At 35.1% G+C, this 20864-nt stretch overlaps 1 protein-coding gene across 1 annotated transcript in view; it reads right to left on the reverse strand.

Annotated features, from left to right (window-relative positions):
• Nucleotides 1-20864, reverse strand: part of GLS (glutaminase) — a 55167-nt gene that overhangs the window by 27030 nt on the left and 7273 nt on the right. The window contains exons 4-11 of the mRNA XM_057374095.1: nt 19819-19948; nt 19027-19106; nt 17254-17417; nt 11058-11116; nt 3479-3511; nt 3167-3225; nt 2054-2120; nt 1486-1536 (exon numbers count right to left, since the gene is read on the reverse strand). Coding sequence (XP_057230078.1) covers nt 1486-1536; nt 2054-2120; nt 3167-3225; nt 3479-3511; nt 11058-11116; nt 17254-17417; nt 19027-19106; nt 19819-19948 — 643 coding nt within the window. The remainder of the gene's footprint in view (nt 1-1485; nt 1537-2053; nt 2121-3166; nt 3226-3478; nt 3512-11057; nt 11117-17253; nt 17418-19026; nt 19107-19818; nt 19949-20864) is intronic.

The raw sequence follows: 20864 nt of genomic DNA on the forward strand, positions 1-20864 counted from the left end.
AACTCAATACATCCTAGTCCAATCAACTGGAGTTGCAAATCAAGAGATTGTCAGAGACGCATCTAAAATGGCAACTGTGTTTTAAACATATGAAGTATTACATAATATCACCTACTTTGAAAAAAATAAATTCTTTCTAGGTTCTCAGTTTGTACCTCCTTTCTCTAAACTGAGAATAATCCATCCTCACTTTACAAATACGTTTATTCCTGTTCAGAAAGTTCCCAGTTACAAAAGGGAGGAAGGAGCATTACAGAAAACCCAAAGAAAAGAAATAACTAGACTTCTAAGTAGAATCTGAGTGTTGGGAAGTTAGGCATTGTACCCTAACAAGAAAACAGAAATGCTGCTCGTGTATGAGCTACCCTTTTCCTGAGCACAGAGTGAAAAGGGGATTTTTCAAAGAAAAAAAAGAAAGAATGACGCACGGTCATTAAATCAGAGATCAGAATGCACAAAAAATGAGGCCAAATTAAAATACACCAGARAAGTTAGCTTTAGCATTTCTTAACTTATTAATAACTCTTAGAAGTGTATCAGGCAGTGGGATACAAAGCATTTTAAAAGCATGTTTACACAGTAAATTCAAATAGATTATCCCTAGTTTCTAACTCAACAACAGGTCAACTACAGCTAATCACACATACTTTACTTCATAAACACTCATCCAATCTAAAGATAAGAGACCAGGTGCATCCCAACACAAAAAACTTGAATAAAATTTGCATTTTGAAAATAATGGCTTATGATTTGCATAAGTAACAGCAAGTCTCCCAAGTCAAAACCAGATTTTGAGAACTGAACTTTTTTTTTTTTTTCAAACTCTCCCAGATGAAGTGAATCAGTAACACAACTTGAACTCTACACTGCAGGGCTGACTGAGTTGCGAWCGTTTAAGCATTAGGAAACCCTTACTGAGAAAAATACTTTAGACTTGTCACGTTCTCATTTTGTGACAGTTGCAAATAACTTGCTGAAAGTGAAAAAGAAAAAAAAATGGGGGAGGGGAGAATATATATAGAGAGATTCCTTTATTCATAAGCATTGACTTAAACCAAAAGGAGGAGATATTCACATTATTTCCCTTGTACCACTCCCCTTGAACCTACAACACAGCATGCAYTCTCCAGTTACACAGAGGTTAAAGTACTCCACAGYACAACACGAAGCAGCAACCCAAAGRAGAAATGTTTTGTTAAACTCACTGAGGTAATACAAGACATTTTAAGCTTCTAACTACTTGTGTTTTAAAGACTAATGCTAGCTTGTATTAGCAATAAAGAGACCTGAGTAGATCAAATAAACAAAAGCAAATCTGGATACATCAAACACACATCTGTCATTTCCAGAGTCAAACAGAAGCTGACAAATTTAACTGCAAGTCATTAAAGCCTCCATGTCTAGGCACAAATCAGCTTCTACTGCTTATAACAGTAATCCTTATTTGAGTCTCAATATTAAAGTCTCAATATTAAAGTCAGTTACCTGAAAATAGAAGTCTAGTATAGCAACCATATCCGTGCCTTCAGGAAAGCACTGAGGAAGAAAAATAACGAGTCTTTAGGCAAAATTAGCACTTTTAAAGTATCACTTTTAGAAAGACTTAAATTAGGGTATATTTTTGCCAGCATTCTAAGCATTAGGCATATTTTAATATAAATATTTAAAAATTTAATGACATCAGATTTTAAAATAACACATTGCAGAGATATCAATAAACTACGTATTAAAATATTTTTCAGTATYGTTTTCAACATCATTAAATAAGTAAACTGAAAAATGCATCCAGGAGTTTTGTGAGGTTCAGCACAGACTGTGTGTTTTACAACAAATAAAACAAATTATCATACGATACAGAAAAGTATTTAGAGGTGTTTTGAGTGGCAGAAGTATCACACTTTTTAAATGACAGCACTTGAATAACATTAAGATATATACAGTATTAATTTATGCAATACTGTACATGAAATAAATTAAAAGTCTTCACAGACTACAAAAAAAACCCAACACACCATTTTCAAAACACACTTTGAGAAAAAAAAAAGAGATTAACCTTTTTTTCTTTCAAGTAATAGCCAATTGCAAAGTTTCTATCTCCACTCTCTCTTTCAGACTGGAATCTAAAAGCAGAAAAAGAAAAAAAGAAGAGAAGGCAACATTACAAACATTCCAAAAAGCCCCCAAAATCGCTGAACTCAAGATGTATAATGTAATTTCAGTTAAATCCCATGTAAAGGATACATCACTTCTGAACACAAATATTCTACTAATGGGACACAAGTGGCCRCAGCAGCTCATCCCAGCTCACCCAGTTGGAGTGCATCAGCACTGACATCCAAATGCACACAGTACTGGTTAYCTACACCAACATGAGCTGACTCGGAGATAAGGCAAAGGAGGGCAAGATCCTAATCTTGGAAGCATTTCTAAATAGGCCAGAGTGGAATGGAACATCTCACACTGAGACACTGAAAGGGTCATTCCCTGACCAAARCAGAGGAATCTGAGGATCACACAGCAGGTCAATGACCGGACTGGTGGCTGCACTCCTTATTGTGATGATTAAGGATGAAACCTGAAAGAGGAAAAGCTGCCTGGCTCCTTCTGGAGCACACACTCTTTACTGCAGAAAAGCTCAGGATAAACACCTCTGCACCAACTGGCAGCAACTCTGCTATAGGGAATCATCATGATTTTTCCCCATTCTGTCTGAAAAARCTCTCAACTTTTCGATTGCTATACCCTGAGTTTATGAGGGGAACTGTTTGATTAAGAAAAGAATTTAAATAAGCGAAACAGAAAAGCAGAATGAGTCCAAGTTGCACGAACTATGCTTTCTAAACATTTGCAGCCACCAACATGCAGAGTTTAATTTTTAATATGAATGCCAGGAAGAGAAGAGTTGCACTTACAGCTCTCATTGCCATAGCACCAACAGAGCACTAAGACAGAATAATGACATTTCAAAGAGGTAACCAACACTTTTAGGTGAAATTTAGCCACACTGATGTCAAAGACATGCACAAGTCAAGTTGTAAATTGTAAGTCAAAGAGACCCTCCAATGCCAGTTGAAATGTAAATAACTGGACTTCGTCATAAGCTSAATATGCTGGTTATCAGTTGAAACACCTTCCACCTAACCTCACTMAATAAAAAAATACTTACGTAGCATTACTGAATCCAACATACTCATTACCAGCCATTTTATTCATGAACTGCATCACCTGTTGGAGACAAAGAGGAGGGAAAGTAGTATTTTTACACATGAAAAAGKTATGAAATTTCAACCCAGCCTTATCCTAAATCTTGCAATACATTTTGACATGCAATACAAATCACTAAATGTTTAAACAACCAAGTACATCTACAAAGACAAAACGTAGGATATTATTAAAATATCACTTTCAATTCCCTTGTTATCTTGAAATTTTTATCACTGAATTTAGTTAAAAAAGAAATGTTAAAAGGTTAACTCACGTAGTCAAATTTTTCTGCGTTATTTGCTCCTTGCTGCAAGAAAAGAAAAAATAATTTACAAAAACTGTTAACAAAGGAACAAAGTTAGTTCAYTTAACAGTATTAGGATTTTAATGCATATAACTAAGGTATGARGCTAATTAAGAATAAGGTACTACAATCATTTCATATATTAATGAAAACATTAAAGTGTTAGTTAAGTAAATCTTTAATTATCATTTAAATAAACCTATGAATCTTAACAAACACCTGTATGTTGGAAATTAATTTAAACTGAAAAAGATATGCTTTATTTTAAGTGCTCTCTAATCAATTTTACATGCTTAGCATCAGTAAAGACAGTAGCTAAAGCAAAAAAAATTACAAATGTAACTACAAACAGGATAATTACAGTAAAAACACTAACTTTTTAGAGATTAGTAAGCCAAAGGTATTCTCATGTTACCAACAGAGCTGAGCATAGGGAGGTTCAGGCTATTGAAGTTAAAATATTTCCATGGCCAATGCCCATAATAAGGATTTAGACTGAAGACTTGAAGTGTTACCCCCTACTAAAATGAAAATAACTGCAATTTATTCGAAATATATGATTTGGCTACATCTGATTAATGTCCTACCTATTAAAAATTGGTAATCAGCTAGAAAAATAGAATTTCATATCATAGGCCAGATCATTGTGCTAACAACGTWCAGGAAAATCTGAATCAAGCTTAATAAGGATGATATTGAAACTTAATTCTTAGGCTTGGTTTGGTTTTTCAGGGAGGATGAGGGTGTTATTGTGAAGATTTTTTTTTCTCCCTCATTTARTAACATTCTCAAATTTAGTATCTGCCAGTTAAATACATTAATTCTTTAGAGGTCTCTGATGGGTGACCTTTCACAAAATCCTGTGAAATGGCAAGAGATTCAAAGAGGAGTGGGAGGTAAAAAATAGCGCATGGTCCACTGGGGTGAGTTTTTTAATATTTTTTAAGTAGCCAAGTAGAAATTTTGGAGGAAGCTTAAAAAAAACAATGGCATCGCATACACAAGTGGAAACAATATATCTGGAGAAGATGTTTTAATACATAATTTTAATATTAAAGACACTCTATTTAGAATAACAAGACTATAACAAATCTCAAACAATCCAAGCCACTACTTGCACTGTGTTGAGTGTGGGGAGGGGGAAGAAAGGGGAAAAAACGGAAGCTTTATATCAACCAGTATTTTTCTTAAAGAAATGCATAAAGCGAGTCTCATTTTCCACTCTCTATGTGGATTAGGGTGTTGCAGATAATCTTGGAAGCCCATGCATCAGCTCATCTACAGGAGGAGGTGCAGTCACACACRTACGATCACTGGTGAAAGGAACACCGCACTTCTCTCAAAATTATACGCCAGTGGTTACCATATGTTTAAAGGCTAATAACCTTACTCCTAAAGGCAATAATCTCTAGCTAATTTGCAATTAGATAAAAAATGCATGATACATTTCATCAAAATGTTCCTGTATAATATACCAGAACACAAATCTTAAAAATTTAACTCCAAATCTGTTCAATGAAAAATAATTAAAAGAAGAAATTACCAACTTCATTGAACTGTTGCAGTTGTCAAAATATTCCATAGATCCTAATGCTGTAAAATATGTAACAACATTTAAACCACAAAAACCTTTTCAACCTTTCAAATGCACAATGAACATCTTTTTCTGGGAAAGTGGGTCAGCATTAGTTATGGGATGCTGCATTGATAATTGTATGGTTAGACATGTATAATAAATTGAAACAGGTTCTTTTGTTAAAAAAAGGAGGGAGAAAGGGATCATGCTTTCTGCAAAAATATAAATACATAATACTCCATTTTTTTGTTCTGCCCAGTTGAAAAAAAATATTCCCTACAACAAAAAACACGGCTTTACCAGCAGCACATAAAATTGGTGGGCAAAAGACTCAATGCAAATGTTGTACACATCAACCTTTTATAAAAAAGGCTCCTTTCCAAAGTTCACAATTAAACTTGTATTTTAGGAAGAAAATCTTCTGCATACTAAGCCAGACAAAGCTGTTTTAGTCCTTGATGTTSCACGCACTTGTAGAGGTATTTCATATCACACACAAAAGTATCGTTACTGAAATCAGACTGCTCACACACCTGAACTATTTGCTTAAGCCATCACATGATCAAGACCTCAGTAGGGATTTACTACAACCTGTTACTGAGATAGGAAACTCTCCTTCCATACACATGATGACTAAAAACCCCAAGAGATTAGTTCCCCTCTTTCAGCAGCTGACAGAGGTATCCTGCTCCTCCTAAAAAGCTGAAGAGACACAGTGGCAACACAYATTCTATGATTAAAATTCAATTGCAAATACAAAGTCCTAACATTCAGAGTAGTGAGCAGGTTTTCCATAACAATATAAACAAATATAAGAGACAAGAAAACTTCTGTTCTTTCACAAGTGTTTCTTATTTTTAGCTTGACTGTATAAACCTATGAGCTTGGGGGCACCATTACAATATTTCATAAAAAGCATTTTTCATGTTCAGATGCAATTCAACCCRTCTAGAATATCAAAGAAAACATTCCATGCACTAACTCCACAAACAYGTTGTACATTTACTGGAACATATGTTCATATACACACTGATACATGCTTGTGTGTATATACATATGAGAAAACACTTCTAAATGAATACAAAATTAAATTTGCAATGTTAAGACTGAAGCAGTTTGATAATCAGAAAATTCAAACTTGCAGAAGACAGCTCAATACAATTTCATAAACASTTAAAACCCCAATGGACACTACAGCTGTCAACCATAAATTTGAATTTTTTGACTGTGTCAGGTTTTAGTGATCTTCCCTTCTTTTTTAAACGTGGTACTTCTACTGTATTACTTTTATTTCTACTAAAAAACATAAACAGTTGCAAAGGCTGCATAACTAAATAGGAAAGAGACCCATAGATACTTACCAGAGCTTGCAACAACAAAATTGGGCAATATTTATTAGAAAAGTAGTTAATATTAGCCACTTTCCATTAATCAACACTGTTTCTGTGATCAGACCATATAAGCTCTTATCTTACCAGGTGTCACTTGCTAAAGTAATTTCTTAATTTTGAATCTAAGCAAAGCTAACTAAAACACCTGGATCATGAGAAGTTTATAATCTTCTAATAACAGAAGATAATTTAAAAATTAATTTCTGGGCTATTTAAAGCCAAATTTATATTCTAACACTTTACTGTGCTGAAAATATCAGAAACAAAGGATTGTTCATACTATGTCAGAGTGCAAGAAAACTAATTTTTTTTACATTTCTGCGTTTTTCACTACCAATGTCTTCATCTTAACTTTTTGTACTTACACACTTTCTATATTTTATTTGTTAAGCTGGTCCTGTTCTGTGAGAACTGATGTCTTAGCAGTTTAGTGCACCATTTTCAGCTCTGAAATACTTGAGAGTACACTGTGACAGACAGTACTTGACCTAGGCCAACACAATCCAAATTTCAAATACATGGAAGACTTTGTGTCCTTCACTTCTGTGCATATGTGACCATTGAATATGTCATTTCACTACATATTCTGTCATACAACATCCAGTACACTTGAGTTRTAATGAAAAGCACGTGGAGAGAAACATGGATGTAAATTCTATCCCAAATTAGTTACCACAAGAAAATTAATAACTTAAGTAATGTCACCAAAGTAAAGACAAGTATCTGGCAGAGAAGATCACAACACTAACGCAAGTTGTAAAGTGATTTGTAGGTACATTTACACATCAGTCTCCTAGGAAAGGTAACTGTAGTGACAGCATAGTCTAATTAAGCTAAATCAATACTATTTCTTGTAGCTATATTGTCTGATAAACCCAGCAAACCTTGCATCTTCCACCCCAGAAGTATTAAACTGTMACTGCATAGGTTTCCTAATAAATGAATCCTGACAGCGAACAGACCCTTGGCACAACTAGGCAGGTTTTTTCTACCACTCTTTGCCTCATTTATTTTGTGATTTAACAGCATGTTTAGAAAGCTCTTAAATATATCACAAACACCTCCATATGTTATACAAAAAAAAGCTTCCACTGAATTAAGGTTTTTTTACGGTCAGCGGTTATCAGCATTTTCATTTTCTCTTGCACCAAATTTTTTGCAAGAACTACGAAATTTGCTATTCCCAACATGTCTAAATGCTTCCCACATTAATTCAAGGCACAAAACATCTCCCTTCAGCAAGCATTTAAGTCCACACTGTCTCAGGTCATGTATGTGGCTGTCAGCACTTAAAGTATTCAAAGATGCTGTATTTGCCTGAACTTTTGCTGTTAGATAAAGTAAACATTTATCTACAGATGGTATGTTAAAGCATACAATAAAAATTACTTAAGATTAATCCCTTGTCCTCTGGTGATTCCATCCACAGCCATCTGTTTTCTTCCACATATTTCTCTCTGAACCTTTCCTCTTCATCTCATCTGCACCTCTAACATGACAGTCACTAAAGGTAACGTGGAAGTGRGAAATCCCTGACACAACCACTGATACTCCTGGAGTTGACAGGTTTTGAGAACTGAGTTTAAGGTTTAAAAAAACATAACAGATCAAAGCAGCAAAATCCCCRCACTACAGGCAATAAATATTCTTCCCAACCAATGGGATGTACAGAAAGCTGCACTGAATCTGTACTACATCTGTAGAGCAGTTGAATCATCTTCTTTTGAGCACCTGTATTTCCTTAAACATGGGAAATTTTTCTGTTGAATCTAATACCACTTTTCCACAAACTCCTGTAATTGCCACTACAATTTTCTTTTGATAAAAAATTCTCTGAAAATTGTTGTAACTATGTCATTTATATAACTAGTAATATAGGCAAATGGCTGTACAATTACTRAAAAGGGAAAAAGACCTTAGGGTTTTTTTTAGATGTTATTTCTTTAAAAGTGACCTGCAGGATATCCTTTTGCTAATGCATTTCATTGTAGTTACATGCTTTAAAATGCTGGAACAGTCCATGGAGTGTAATGCAAGTGCAATTAGAACAGAGCCAGGGGTTAAGACACCAAAATGTAAATACATCATAGTCCCAAACACAGTGCAGTCAGAGAATCACTTAAGCTGGCAGGAGAATGATACAGCCATGCCTACGAAACTCAAACAAATGTGCAACTTAACATACACATACCCCTAATTATTTATTATTATGGACTTAAAGGACAATRTAACATTACAGTTTAAATCCCTTGCTCTGTTCCAAGGTGGGAACACCAAATTCTAACAGCAGTCAGAACTGGGTGTGTGATGCTAGGAGTCCTTTTATTCCTCTAAAATATTAACATAWTACATGTTACAGATGACAGATTACTCCAAGCATCATCTCTCATCCACAAGTAATCATAATCTGAGTCAGGCTCTAAGGACAGCTGTGTGCAAGATRACATATACTAACAGCTGCTAAACTCAGTASGATGTATGGGAACTCTGAAAGACCTCTTAGACCCATTTCTCAGGAAGGGATCATGAATCTCAAAGGAGATAAAATMATTCTTAATCATGATATACAGCTACAATCTCTCCCTAGCCATTAACATRCTATCATTAGATAAATCTGCCATTCATGGTGAATTCAAATTTTCTTGGGACTTTAAGAGCCAGACGCTGTWTTCAAGGCATGTAAGCAACACCTTAAATAAAAAGAATGAATGCAGAAGAATTGAGGGCAAAACATGAGTTAATGAAGCCAACTTCTTCAGCAAAAAGGTAAATTTGATATTAGATCAAATACAAATGTGAATTACTTAATTCACTGRTTAGCAGGAATTATATTAAGTTGCRGATTGTAAAGGAGTTACTTCACAAAAAATACAGCTAATAAGTAATTTTGTACCTGTGACCCTCTGTGTTATTTTCTTCAGAATAAGTTTAGCTTGGTTAGTTATTCAAATGATAAATGATATCTTAGTGAAAGCAGTACAGAAAATAATCTACATTTTACTCACACAGAAAACAAATAATGGTGTGATAAGTAAGATATGCGTCCACTAGACGTGCAGTTACCACATGCAGAAACATTAGTGCAATACAATACTCTTTATAAGAACATTACAGAAAAAACCCAAATGAAAGTTTTTAAAAAGCCACCCAGCAAAACCAATCTCCCATCCTTCTAACAAATACCACAATTGCATGCAATTAACAAATCCATGTTATCTATTCAGAAGTACACCATTTATCGAGAACTACGTGCCTTCTGCAAGAGGCACATGCTTTTGCTTTGCCTTATGATCAGTAGGGCATGTTGTAGTTGAAATAACATTTTGACATTTCAGACAAATGTGTTAAGTCAGATTTTAAAATTCACTATTATCCAAGTGAATTTCAATGCTCAGTCAACCTTTAAAAAACATTAAATGKGAATAAATTTACCTGTCATACTTAAGGCCATTTTCTTTCACCTACAGCTATCAAAGATAAATGTCTTTAAGCAGGAGTTCTTACACCTTCTTTAAATATAAAATAACAGAAAAWCATGATCTAAGTAATTTTAAAATAAATGTTTTGGAAATAGGAGGTAGGAAACACATTGTAGCTAATGGACTTTGAAGTGTAACCAAGAAACAGGTTGTAACAAGACTTTTAGACCTCTGAAGTACCTCTGAAGCATGACGTTTACTACTTAAAAACTCCAAGGGACTAACATGTTCCTCATAAATCTACAGACGTACCATTGAAAAGAAAACTTATTCTATGTACCTATGGCTACCAATGCCAGCAGAAAATACAAGCYAAGTATGTGGCAAGCATTAACATTACATGGAGTTTAACCATTAACAACTTCAAGACATTTATAGAGCTGTTCTACAGAGAAAGTAACATACAGAAACATCTCAAGATCATAGACTAAAGATGTTAAGCAATTTTTCAGCCCCAGTGTGCTCAGCAAAATGAATAACTGGTTTCAAACACTTATTTTTGAAAGTACATTTACATCCCAACAGCAACTGTGGACCACAAAAGCTAAACATAATTTAGTAGTGCAGTATGTTAATAGCACACAWATTCAACATTTGACAAAATTCAAATTCATCTGACATTCAGATACAGCAGCATTGCTCCACTACAAATTATAGTATCTTCAATAGTTTCTACACAGCAAGAAATACTCTTGCAACTGTGTGCTCTATGAGAGCACTAGACACTCAGAAACATTGTGCTATAAAGTATATTCCTGAGCAATATACTTCCTTAGCAATTAACAAGTAGGAGGCTTATTGTTAACAAGGAGACTTATTTCAAGAGAATATCAAGTGTTCTGCAGCTAAAGAAAGAACCAAAATAATACCATCAAGGATAAAGAGCCTTTCAGATGCACTGATACTTGTTAAAAACTGCTAGTCTAACACTGCATTTATTTGCAAGTTACCATTTCCAAAAGATCAGAGCTTSTCTACCTGCCAATAGTAAAATGCCATCAGATATTGCAGACAAAAATCAAAACCAATTTATAATCTGTACAAGACACKTTTTCTACATTCTACTAAAATACTCAGAGAGAAACTAAAAATTAACTTTTTACCTTGATTAAAGATGTGATCACAATTGCTCCAGCATTCACCATAGGGTTATGAGGCCTGTCTGTGAAATAAAGTTTCCAATTACAAATATATTCCAAGGCATGTTTGTCAAACAAAACCAGTCAAGTTCTTTAGTGAAAAATTATTCTAAATTCATGTATAATTTAAAACTACTGTTAGAGAATAGCAATTATATAACCCTAAACCTTTAAAAAATACTGTAGTCCAATACTATACATCTTTTTTTATAATGTTGAGCAAAGTATTTCACAGCTTAAAACACACTCAGCCTTATACTACWTAACAATCCAGTAAATTATTTGGTTTGGTATAATTTCTTTTCTTGAAAATTATGAATCCTCTTCAGTGTTCCAATATTTGATCAAAGCAACATTTGGAAGTGAAACACCCCCTACAGGACTTTGCAATTTTCCCCCCAAGTTTCCAAGTTTCGGTGATTTTAGAAGGGTTTAAACAGGTCCTTAAAAAAAAAATTAGAATCCGGCTCTTAATTTTCCTTATTGCTGTAAATGAATACAAAATCCTGATCCTTTTTAAGAACCAGAGGTTTCTACTGGCAGCTTCTGAAATGCAAATATCAATTTCCTCACTACAATTTAATTTACTTCATAGCTGACTTGCACAGACCTGCTACACTTGTATTTTCCTTTTTACCATTCATGTCCTTATTCACAGTATCTTKGTGTTCCCAAGGCATTCTTGACTGTTGAATGAACCACCTTCTTTTTTACCTTATTTTCCTAAAAAATCCTCTCCTTAGTAGCCACCTCACTTTTCCCAAATACAACATCTACCTTCCACAAGTTATCCTTTTTTTACATAACATTTTTGCTGAGCCTTTTGACTAGGATGTTGACTTCTGAGCATTCTAGTATCTGAAAACCTCAACCAATTCTCAATACATCATTATCATGACAGGTTTGAATTCTTTATTTGCTGCTTCTTTATCTCCAAATTAAAAAAAAAATACTAATTTAAAAACCACACAAAAAGTGTTCAATATTTTTATGTATGATAAACAAACGTGCACTCTACCTGAAATGACTGGGGTTTTAGAGATGAGTCTGATATCTGCMTATATACTCAAACAAACATTTTCCCACAAAAATTGCACTGGTCATGGTCAATGGCACTTGGTCACCAATGACTATCAATTAATCTTCAGAAACCAATCATCGAGTTTTATCAGTATTTTTCAGAAAGTCAACATTAAAAGTAACTTTCAAATAAATCAAACTATTCTATTAGTGGRAAAATAAGGCAAATACCTTCCCAAAAAGTGAAGCTCCCCTAAAATACAAATTTACTGTGTAGATATCATTTTAAGATTGTTACTGCCATTCCTTATCTCTTTGAAACAGGCTCAGAAATTGTTTTGATTACATTTGATTGTACTTAATTAAGAYCCACCTATATCAAATGCCCTGTTATCTACTAATGCAAGCAATGAGGGTCAAATGTATTTGACTTTTGATTAAATCCAGATACTGAAAAAGAAAACATAGCATTTCTATAGCTCCTCAGAGACCACAAACCTGAACAGAAGTCAAATGAYCACTCACAGTATCACAGCCTGTGGGYCAGAARGGATATGTGGATGGAGGTCATCTCYTCCACCCTCCCACTCAATTCAAGGCTTTTGCCAAGATTACATTAACTGAGTCTTGAAAACCATCAAACATGCAAATCTTCTACCTCTCCAGCAGTCCTGTCCATCCCAGAGGACAAATTTACCCTAATGTCCAAGATGCAAGWCCCAAGCCACAGCATGAGGCCACTGGTTCTTGTACCAGCTGCCACTACCAAGAAGAGTTACAGAACTCTTCATGCTGGCAAGTGCTCTTCAAGAATTTTAAGAGGCTTCCAGGGGAGCCCCTAGACCCCCCTTCCAACTGCTCCTTGGGAGTTACAGGTGCCCTGGACTGCACAGCACCCTGGCAGCCCTGTGCCCAGCTTTTCACTGTTCTTGAGCTGGAGATCCCAACTCCAGACACACARCCCAAGACAACACTGCTCTCATGCAAGATCAGAGCACACTGTCACCCTCATTTCTCGCTCTAGCTATGATTCTCTTCTTTACAACTTCCTCTCACCAACATCAGACATATCACTCCAGCCCATAAACACACTCATGACTTTATCATACACAGCACATTCTAAAAATATTTTTACAAATATTTTGCTCTTGATTCTTCTGAACATCTCTGTAGTTTCAATCTGCCAGAGTACAAAGAAAAAATACCAAATTCCACATCATCTGTATGTTTGAACAAAAATGACGTGGAATGTTTATTTAGCATTCAGCAACTCAAAAGATTATCAATATGGTATGCCCACACACAAAATATACCSTCAGAAATGCTACTGCTTCTCATTCCTTTCAACTTGTCACCACTTACTTTCAAAGTCAAGACATTCTTGGTTACATTCTCCACTACTCTGAAGATTCCTGTCTCCCACTGACTAACATCTCAAGCTGCCTGTACTTGTTCTGGCCACTTTACAACTAATGCATCTCCATGTGCTGCCCACATACGAAGAAGGGAGGAACCCTCTGATAAAAAAACAAAACATGGACCTTCCTGAATGCACATTCATGCATTCCTGTTGCTCCTGTCATGACAAGTCAGCAAGAACATCACCGTGGCAGCCTTACCAGCTAAGGGAAAGCACAACAGCCTGGCTCACCACACACTAATAACCACTGTCCTCTGAGGATCTTTCCTGCTGCTGCCAACTCCAGCACATCACAGAGCTGAGCAGGACACCTGCCATTAACCCACTGCTGCCTCTTCTAAGCAGAACAAACCCTGTCAGGGTATCCAGGTACCAGGTAAGCAGTTTATACCTTTATCTCCATGGTACCAGGTAATACCACCCAAACACTGCCCTTACACARGTATCTCTAATAGACAGGAAACTTTCTATCTTGCCAAAACAGCTACAAGCTCCCTAGAGGTAGTCCATGCCCCAAGCCTGTCTGTCTTTAAGAGGCAYTTGGWCAATGCCTTTAATAGACAGATGGTTGTATGTCACTTCCAAYCGAAATATTCCATTCAACAATGAAGAACCTCTCCCCCAGCTTAAGCTGTACTGGTTCTTTTTAAGGCTCRGGTGCCTAAATAAAAACTTACATTCTGAACGATTTCTGCAGATTTCATAGGAGTGACATCTTCCATTCTCATCAATAATAGTTCTATTCCAAGGTAATTTTTCACTTCTGGGGGATGTATAGGTTCTGACACTACTTTAATTTTTCAAGAAATACGTACACAGATCTATTTCTAAAGCAGCAGCCACTACTGATTTGCCTCCCAGTGGGTGCCATTAGCAAAGGGATTCCACACTGTACAACAACTAAGCATGAAGACTGATACTGTAATTGCAAGTTTGCCAGGGGTGAACAAATTCATCCCTTAATCTTTAGGAAGAGGTATCAAACTGTGCAAACCTAACTGACACACATTACCAAAACCMAACACACACACCTCCTATAATCAAATAATAAAGGCAGCAATCTGCTCAGACTGGTAAAAAAGTAAAATCTTTTACACAGCTTCTCTGCAAATCACAGGTATTGCTGTATTATCTCATTATACCTCTGAGTAAGTTCATGCTCTATCCTTAATGAAATACAAGCAAAATAAACAATTTCCTGGCAACCCTCATTTGATTACAATGCAATCTTTATTACTGGACTAAGTTCTACAAATGATTATATTACTGGACTAATTCTACAAATAATTATCACCAAGAGAAGGTTGTATGTATGTATAACAGATACTAACTATTCATATATACAGTTATTGTTACACTTGTTGCATCATGAACTCAATAGACATGAAAAAGCCTGTAGCTGCATAAGAACGATAGCCAGGAAAATTATTCCTGGTAATGCCTGTTTCAGACACATTTTATTCAATCAACTAGAATAATCTTTTTTTAATTAACATCRGGGATTGCTTTATTTCTCCAGAAATCGGAATTGTTGGACGGGCGATGTATTTCCTTTCAGACAAGTTTTAAAATTGAATATTCATAAGGTTGTAGAAGTTTCCAAATTTCCATTTCACAGCACAGATCATACTGAAAACATAGCAACAGCCTTTTGTTGTAAGTTGGCATTTTTAGCTAAAATTTGACATTGTCTGAAAATATTCTTCATTCTTTCCAGCTTGAATCTGGAAAGAGATTCAATGAAATGGAAGAACATCCTGTTTTAGGGATCTTCAATATAGTAAGAATAGAAAAAAAGAGCTTCAGATGCACATCTAAACAGTTTTCAAATACCTGTGTGTCACTTCATATAAACTGGATTACAACCATGAAATTCAACTACATCTGATTATTTAGAAAGCAAATAGATTTAGTATCTGTGTACTTTTTAAAATTTTGAAATCTGGTCTTCCAAGTGTTTATAGATGTTCGAACTGACAAAAATTTTGCATATCTAAAGTTCAGACAGTGGTTTAAATCTACAAGCAAGGTGTAATCTCTTCTTCCCTCTCTTCCTTCACCTGGAGAAATCCAACCTCCCTTTCTCTCACTATAACTGAAATGTTCCTATTTATTAGACTTCTACTTTCTGTTTTAGTCTTTTCTTAAGGACTGTATAAGAGGCCATCCAGGTGAATTACAGCAGTTTTTTCTCATGTCTACCAGCCACAGAAGCACATATTTAAAAATGAAATTTTCTATCAGGTGAATTAGTTTTCTCTATTAATTTCATGTTCACTGGTCAAAATTTTAATAGTCCAAATTCTCTTATGCGTAACATAATATGCATATTATTAGAAGGCAAACACTCTTGCCTTCTAAACACTCTGTAACAGTAATGCAAAMATTCATCCTCTCCAATAATACAATTTTAAAAGTAGCAATAAAAAGAAGAAAATAATTACTACACTTTCTATCACGTTATTAAAAAAAGAAAATACACAAAATCTGTATTAGTTCAAAGGAATTAATGGGCAATTTTCAGCATCATCAAAGCTTTTTTTTGTACTAAAGCTTTTTTTATAGCAAAGCTTTTGTAGGATATGAAAGMCTAGTCATCTTCACACTGTTTTGACACTATTTGGAAAAACTAGGAAAGCAAAAACAAGAGCAAAGCTTGACAAAATGCTTAATCCCTCCTTGGCAATATATTCAYATGTTGGTATTTCATCATCATTTACTAACATAATAAAACAGAAGAAATACATTGTCAAGAGATKTTTAAAGTATGGAAAGATCWTTTTAATGTATAAATAAATTAAACMATTTTMTATAAATTACTTGMATRTATYTATAAATTCATTAAATTYAATTAYATATCATTAATATTTTAATAATATAGATATTTAAGTCAGAATTCAATACAGTCCTTGACAAAAATGTCATCCAAGCYTTATGCTGGTAATTAAATATTAATTGCAATACCATGGCAACGGAAACATTGTCTGTTCTTTCACTGAGACAGATCCACTAGAAGAAACATTTGTGTTTTAGAGATAACATCCAGTATTTCCTCTAAGGCTACATGAGTCATCTTTCTCAGATTTTTGCCACAAAGTTTTTTAAAATAACATTTCCATGCTTGAGAATATAATAGGAAAAAGAAATAATCTAGGTAAGTGCTATATGAAAAAATCTTGCTAAAACACTCCTGCCACAGAGAAAAAAATAAAAAAACATTGTTTTGAGCCAAATTCCATTTGAATAATCTGTGGGAAGATTTTGCCTTCTGGAAACTAGTCAGTGCTGGCCTTTGGCACCAGCACCTGCTTCTCAGAAGGCTGAGAAGTGATATGTTTTTTAAAATCAATTTAACACCTTAGATTCTTTCACCACCATTTTACAGAAGCCATGATTAAGAAGCACTTGTTACCAACTCAACTAAATAAACAGAAATTTCAAATACTTGCTTTACTAAAACTCTTTGGGTTTTCCTAGAGCTCAGCAACTAGCAAATAGAACAGAAGCAATAAAACATCTTTTACTAGCATTCTAAATTAGGCAAAAGTGACTGAAAAAGATTAAGCCTACCTTGCTGATGGCAAAATATTCTGGGACACTATCTAGTAATAAGACTTTCAAGGACACAGTACAATGAGAAGACTGAAAAAATTGTGTAGGCTTGCCTCATAATTTTCTAAAACCCAGTCTTTGCATTGTTAAGTATAATGTATCTCTTACCATCTTCATTCAGGAACAATTTGTTGAACCTTAATCCACTAGGCTCTTTACCAACATATCTGTGCACATACTCTGTGCCAAGATCATTGACAGCAATCGCGTATTTCAAAGGCTTTACGCAGGACTGGAGACAAAATGGAACTTTGGTATCACCCACAGAATGCCTGGGAAAAACACAGATAAAGAGGTTTGAAATTTCCTGTTTGTCAGTTKTGGCAGCAGAGTGTTAAATGCTTAATCTGTCCTTCAACAGGTAAGGACTATTAACAAAAACACCCCAAAAAGCAAAAGCATATTATTATTGAGACTCTTTTTACATGACTTAACAATAAGATATAGAGGTTTTAGCAACTGGATCTATAAGCCAAGCATAATGAAGTCAGTTGCTGATGACTACAGCAGAGGTAAAAAAATAAAAACAGTTTCAGAAATGGGTTTTTACCACAGAAAAAAAATTACCTCAAGTCTCTAGTCTTGCACTTATCCTACTCAATTGCAAACCACATACTCAACAGGGTACAGCTGACCCAAACAGAGCCACTGTACTTATCTACATCTGTATAAACAAACATGAGATACAGTTTGGTTTTGTAATTTGAGAACAATAATCAAATAGCTGTATTTACATTCCCTTTGATAAAGGCAAAGATATTTTTTAACAATTACATGCTATCTTTTGGAAAGTTTACTTTCAGCATCTATGTCAGACTGCACCAAAGAGTGACTCATTCAAGCAGCATATGCCACATCTAGAGCAAAAGGCTTGAAGCAGCCACTTGTCTGATGGCAAAATCAGAAGTGTATTTGCTTCTTTTCTTGGCAAAAAACACAAGAAGGCTTCAGTGAAAATCACAATGCCATTTTGATATTATAAAAGCTAACATTACACAACGTTAAACATTACAAAAATTAACATTATAAAAACTTTCCCTAGCACGTAATATCCAGAACAAAGCCCAATGCCAATTTAAAGTACAAGGTTTTTTACTATTAATAGACTGTAATTCAGACACCTAAACAGGGTAATGAAAAAAATACTTCAGCTCACTTGTGCATCTCCTCTCGAGATTACAGAGCATAYGGTTAATTAGAAACATAGAGATCACAACAGATTATATAAAATGAACTCCAAGTCACAGCAAGTCTGGCCATAGCAAGCCATAAGCAAATCTGATGCTCTCAGGCATGCCCCATTCACAAACCCAACACCTAAAAACTGCAGTTCCCACAACCTGCAATAGGATCACACCGAAGTGCAGGTCAGCTGAGCTGATGAGCATCTTGCATTGTGTACTCACAGAGGTGGACAGAGAGCTCACATTACTTCTCATCTAGATGGTGTGAGCTATCCCTTTACATCTAGGCTCCTCACTGTCTCTGCTACTCTGAGTTACTCATAAAGAGAAAAATAAAATCACTCTGACTATATCTAGGACCTACACAACCCTTACAGGGGAAAGCTTGATAAACCTGAAAAGCAAAATCGTATTCARTTCTGTCCAGTTTCCACATCTTCATTTTCTTTTTAAAGAACAAGAATCTGCATTTTTTTCAATGACACACGGATTATGTAACAAGGCTACAGTGAAAACATTAAAATGCAGAGAAGGAAACAACACTTAAGTACACTGTGACCTACACAGAAAGTYATTTAGCTTGATGCACAGGTATTGTTAGACAAAGCTTTTCAACTTCCAAAGATTAATACTACAGAAGCATTGCCTCTATCTAGTCCTTCACCCATTCCAAGAAAATCTAGAAGTTACAATATACCTCTGTCCATCCACGGTGCAAAGTGACACCCCCCACAAATCAGGGCTGAACTTGGCCAGTTGTGGAATATAGTCAGCAACCTATCACAGCATGAAATAGAGAAACAYATTACAACATCCAAAATGCTTAACTACATGTTAATTAAAATAAATATCAATGGAAAGAATACACAAAGTACAACTGAGTTATTCTACTAATAGCCACCTGGTATATGTAAAACTTCATTTGAAATCATTACCGTCACTAGATCATTAACAAATAAAACATTTTTTCCAAGTAAAATTTTAAGCATATTCAGAGAGGTATCTGTTTCTGTATTACAGCATGTTTAGAATTTTCAAATCATTTAAAATTTTTAGCTTGTAACACAGTCTAGGATTTTTTCAACTAATTTATTCAAAACAAGCATCAGAATAAATTTTATTTACTAACAGGCACAGTATTGACAATTAATTCTGTCACATAATCCAGCCAGGTGTGTAGAGCTGCATAATTTTTCTATAGATTAGGTGTAGTCTAACAAATTACACAGCAGTTTTATMGTTTATGTAAAATAAAGACAGAATAATGCTATTTTCATAGTCCAACATCAAAACTCTACAAGATTCGTAAAGGCTGTGAACTGTATTTCTAACAGTTTACAAGTTGCAGGCATAACTGAACTTCCAAAACTATCATCACATTATCACTTTAATTTTGCTAAAAATGTTAAAAAAATCTGTCAACAAGTAATGTATTTGGTTAATACTGAAAATCTACAGAAGTTTGAAGGTGACTTTACAAACRGGTTACCTTTCCTCCAGATTGTTTTTTAGCACTTTCATACAGCTCATCAATATGGGAAGTAAACGACATAAAATCTGGAATGACAAACTTCCTTCTGAAAGCTTGAGTAAGCAACACAATATTACTYTGTACACACCTGCAAAAAGTGAAAAACGTTCGTTAGTACTTTGACAATGTACTGTCAAAAGCCTACTTAAGTAGCAATTACATGTTATTTAATTAGGACCATCAGTCCCTTGAAGCTATATGCCTACAAGAACAAGTCTTTATTACTTTTCCAATTTGCCACTCTAATTAATTATAATAGTTTTATTGCATTCATTTTTATTCCTTTCTACTTAAAGCTCTCTTTTGAAGCTTCAACTGTGAAGTTGTACTGCAAGGTATTATCAGTCTGCCTTCAAGCAGCACCTCAGCTTGCAAAAGGGATCTAAGCCACCCAATTCTTAGGATCAAGCCATGTGGGGTTTATCTAACCCAGTCCTTGTCCAAATAATTGCTAATTTTGGAGTTGGATCCAACTGGGAAGGTCCAGTGGTGCTTTCTCTCACTTCACTGTTTCACCATGAAGCTGAGGTGACAACACTGCCAACAGAGCAAACTGGAATGTGATTCTGCCTGAATATGCAAAAAAACCCGTGGAAACACTTGATAACATCTCCTGAACTAAGCAGAAGTTAACATCGAACAGGACTGCAAGTTTCTTGTTTCAAAGCACCAGCACTTAGGGAATCTCTGGTGCCTTTTAGCCCAGAACACAGTTAYACTACCGGCCACACCCTCTGAACATCAGCCCATCTGGTCCTGTTAAAAAACTGATGAGGTAAAAAGGAAAAGACTTATCTAGGACAAACAGAAGGAAGAATGAAAACACCGACTAAGACATGCAGAAAGTGGTGTGTCTGTGCTGGGGAGAGCACGAGCAGGGTGGGAATTGGGAGCCATTATCCACTGTTAAATATGTCCTGATAGAGGGTATTAACAACAGCCCGATCCCAGGGCAAGGAAAACAAAGGGAGGTTTAACACCAAACAAACAGTTAACACCTTCAY

This window comes from Malurus melanocephalus, unplaced genomic scaffold (assembly GCF_030028575.1).
Source record: "Malurus melanocephalus ecotype Western Australia unplaced genomic scaffold, MMel_1.1 scaffold_216, whole genome shotgun sequence".
NCBI classification, from domain to species: domain Eukaryota; kingdom Metazoa; phylum Chordata; class Aves; order Passeriformes; family Maluridae; genus Malurus; species Malurus melanocephalus.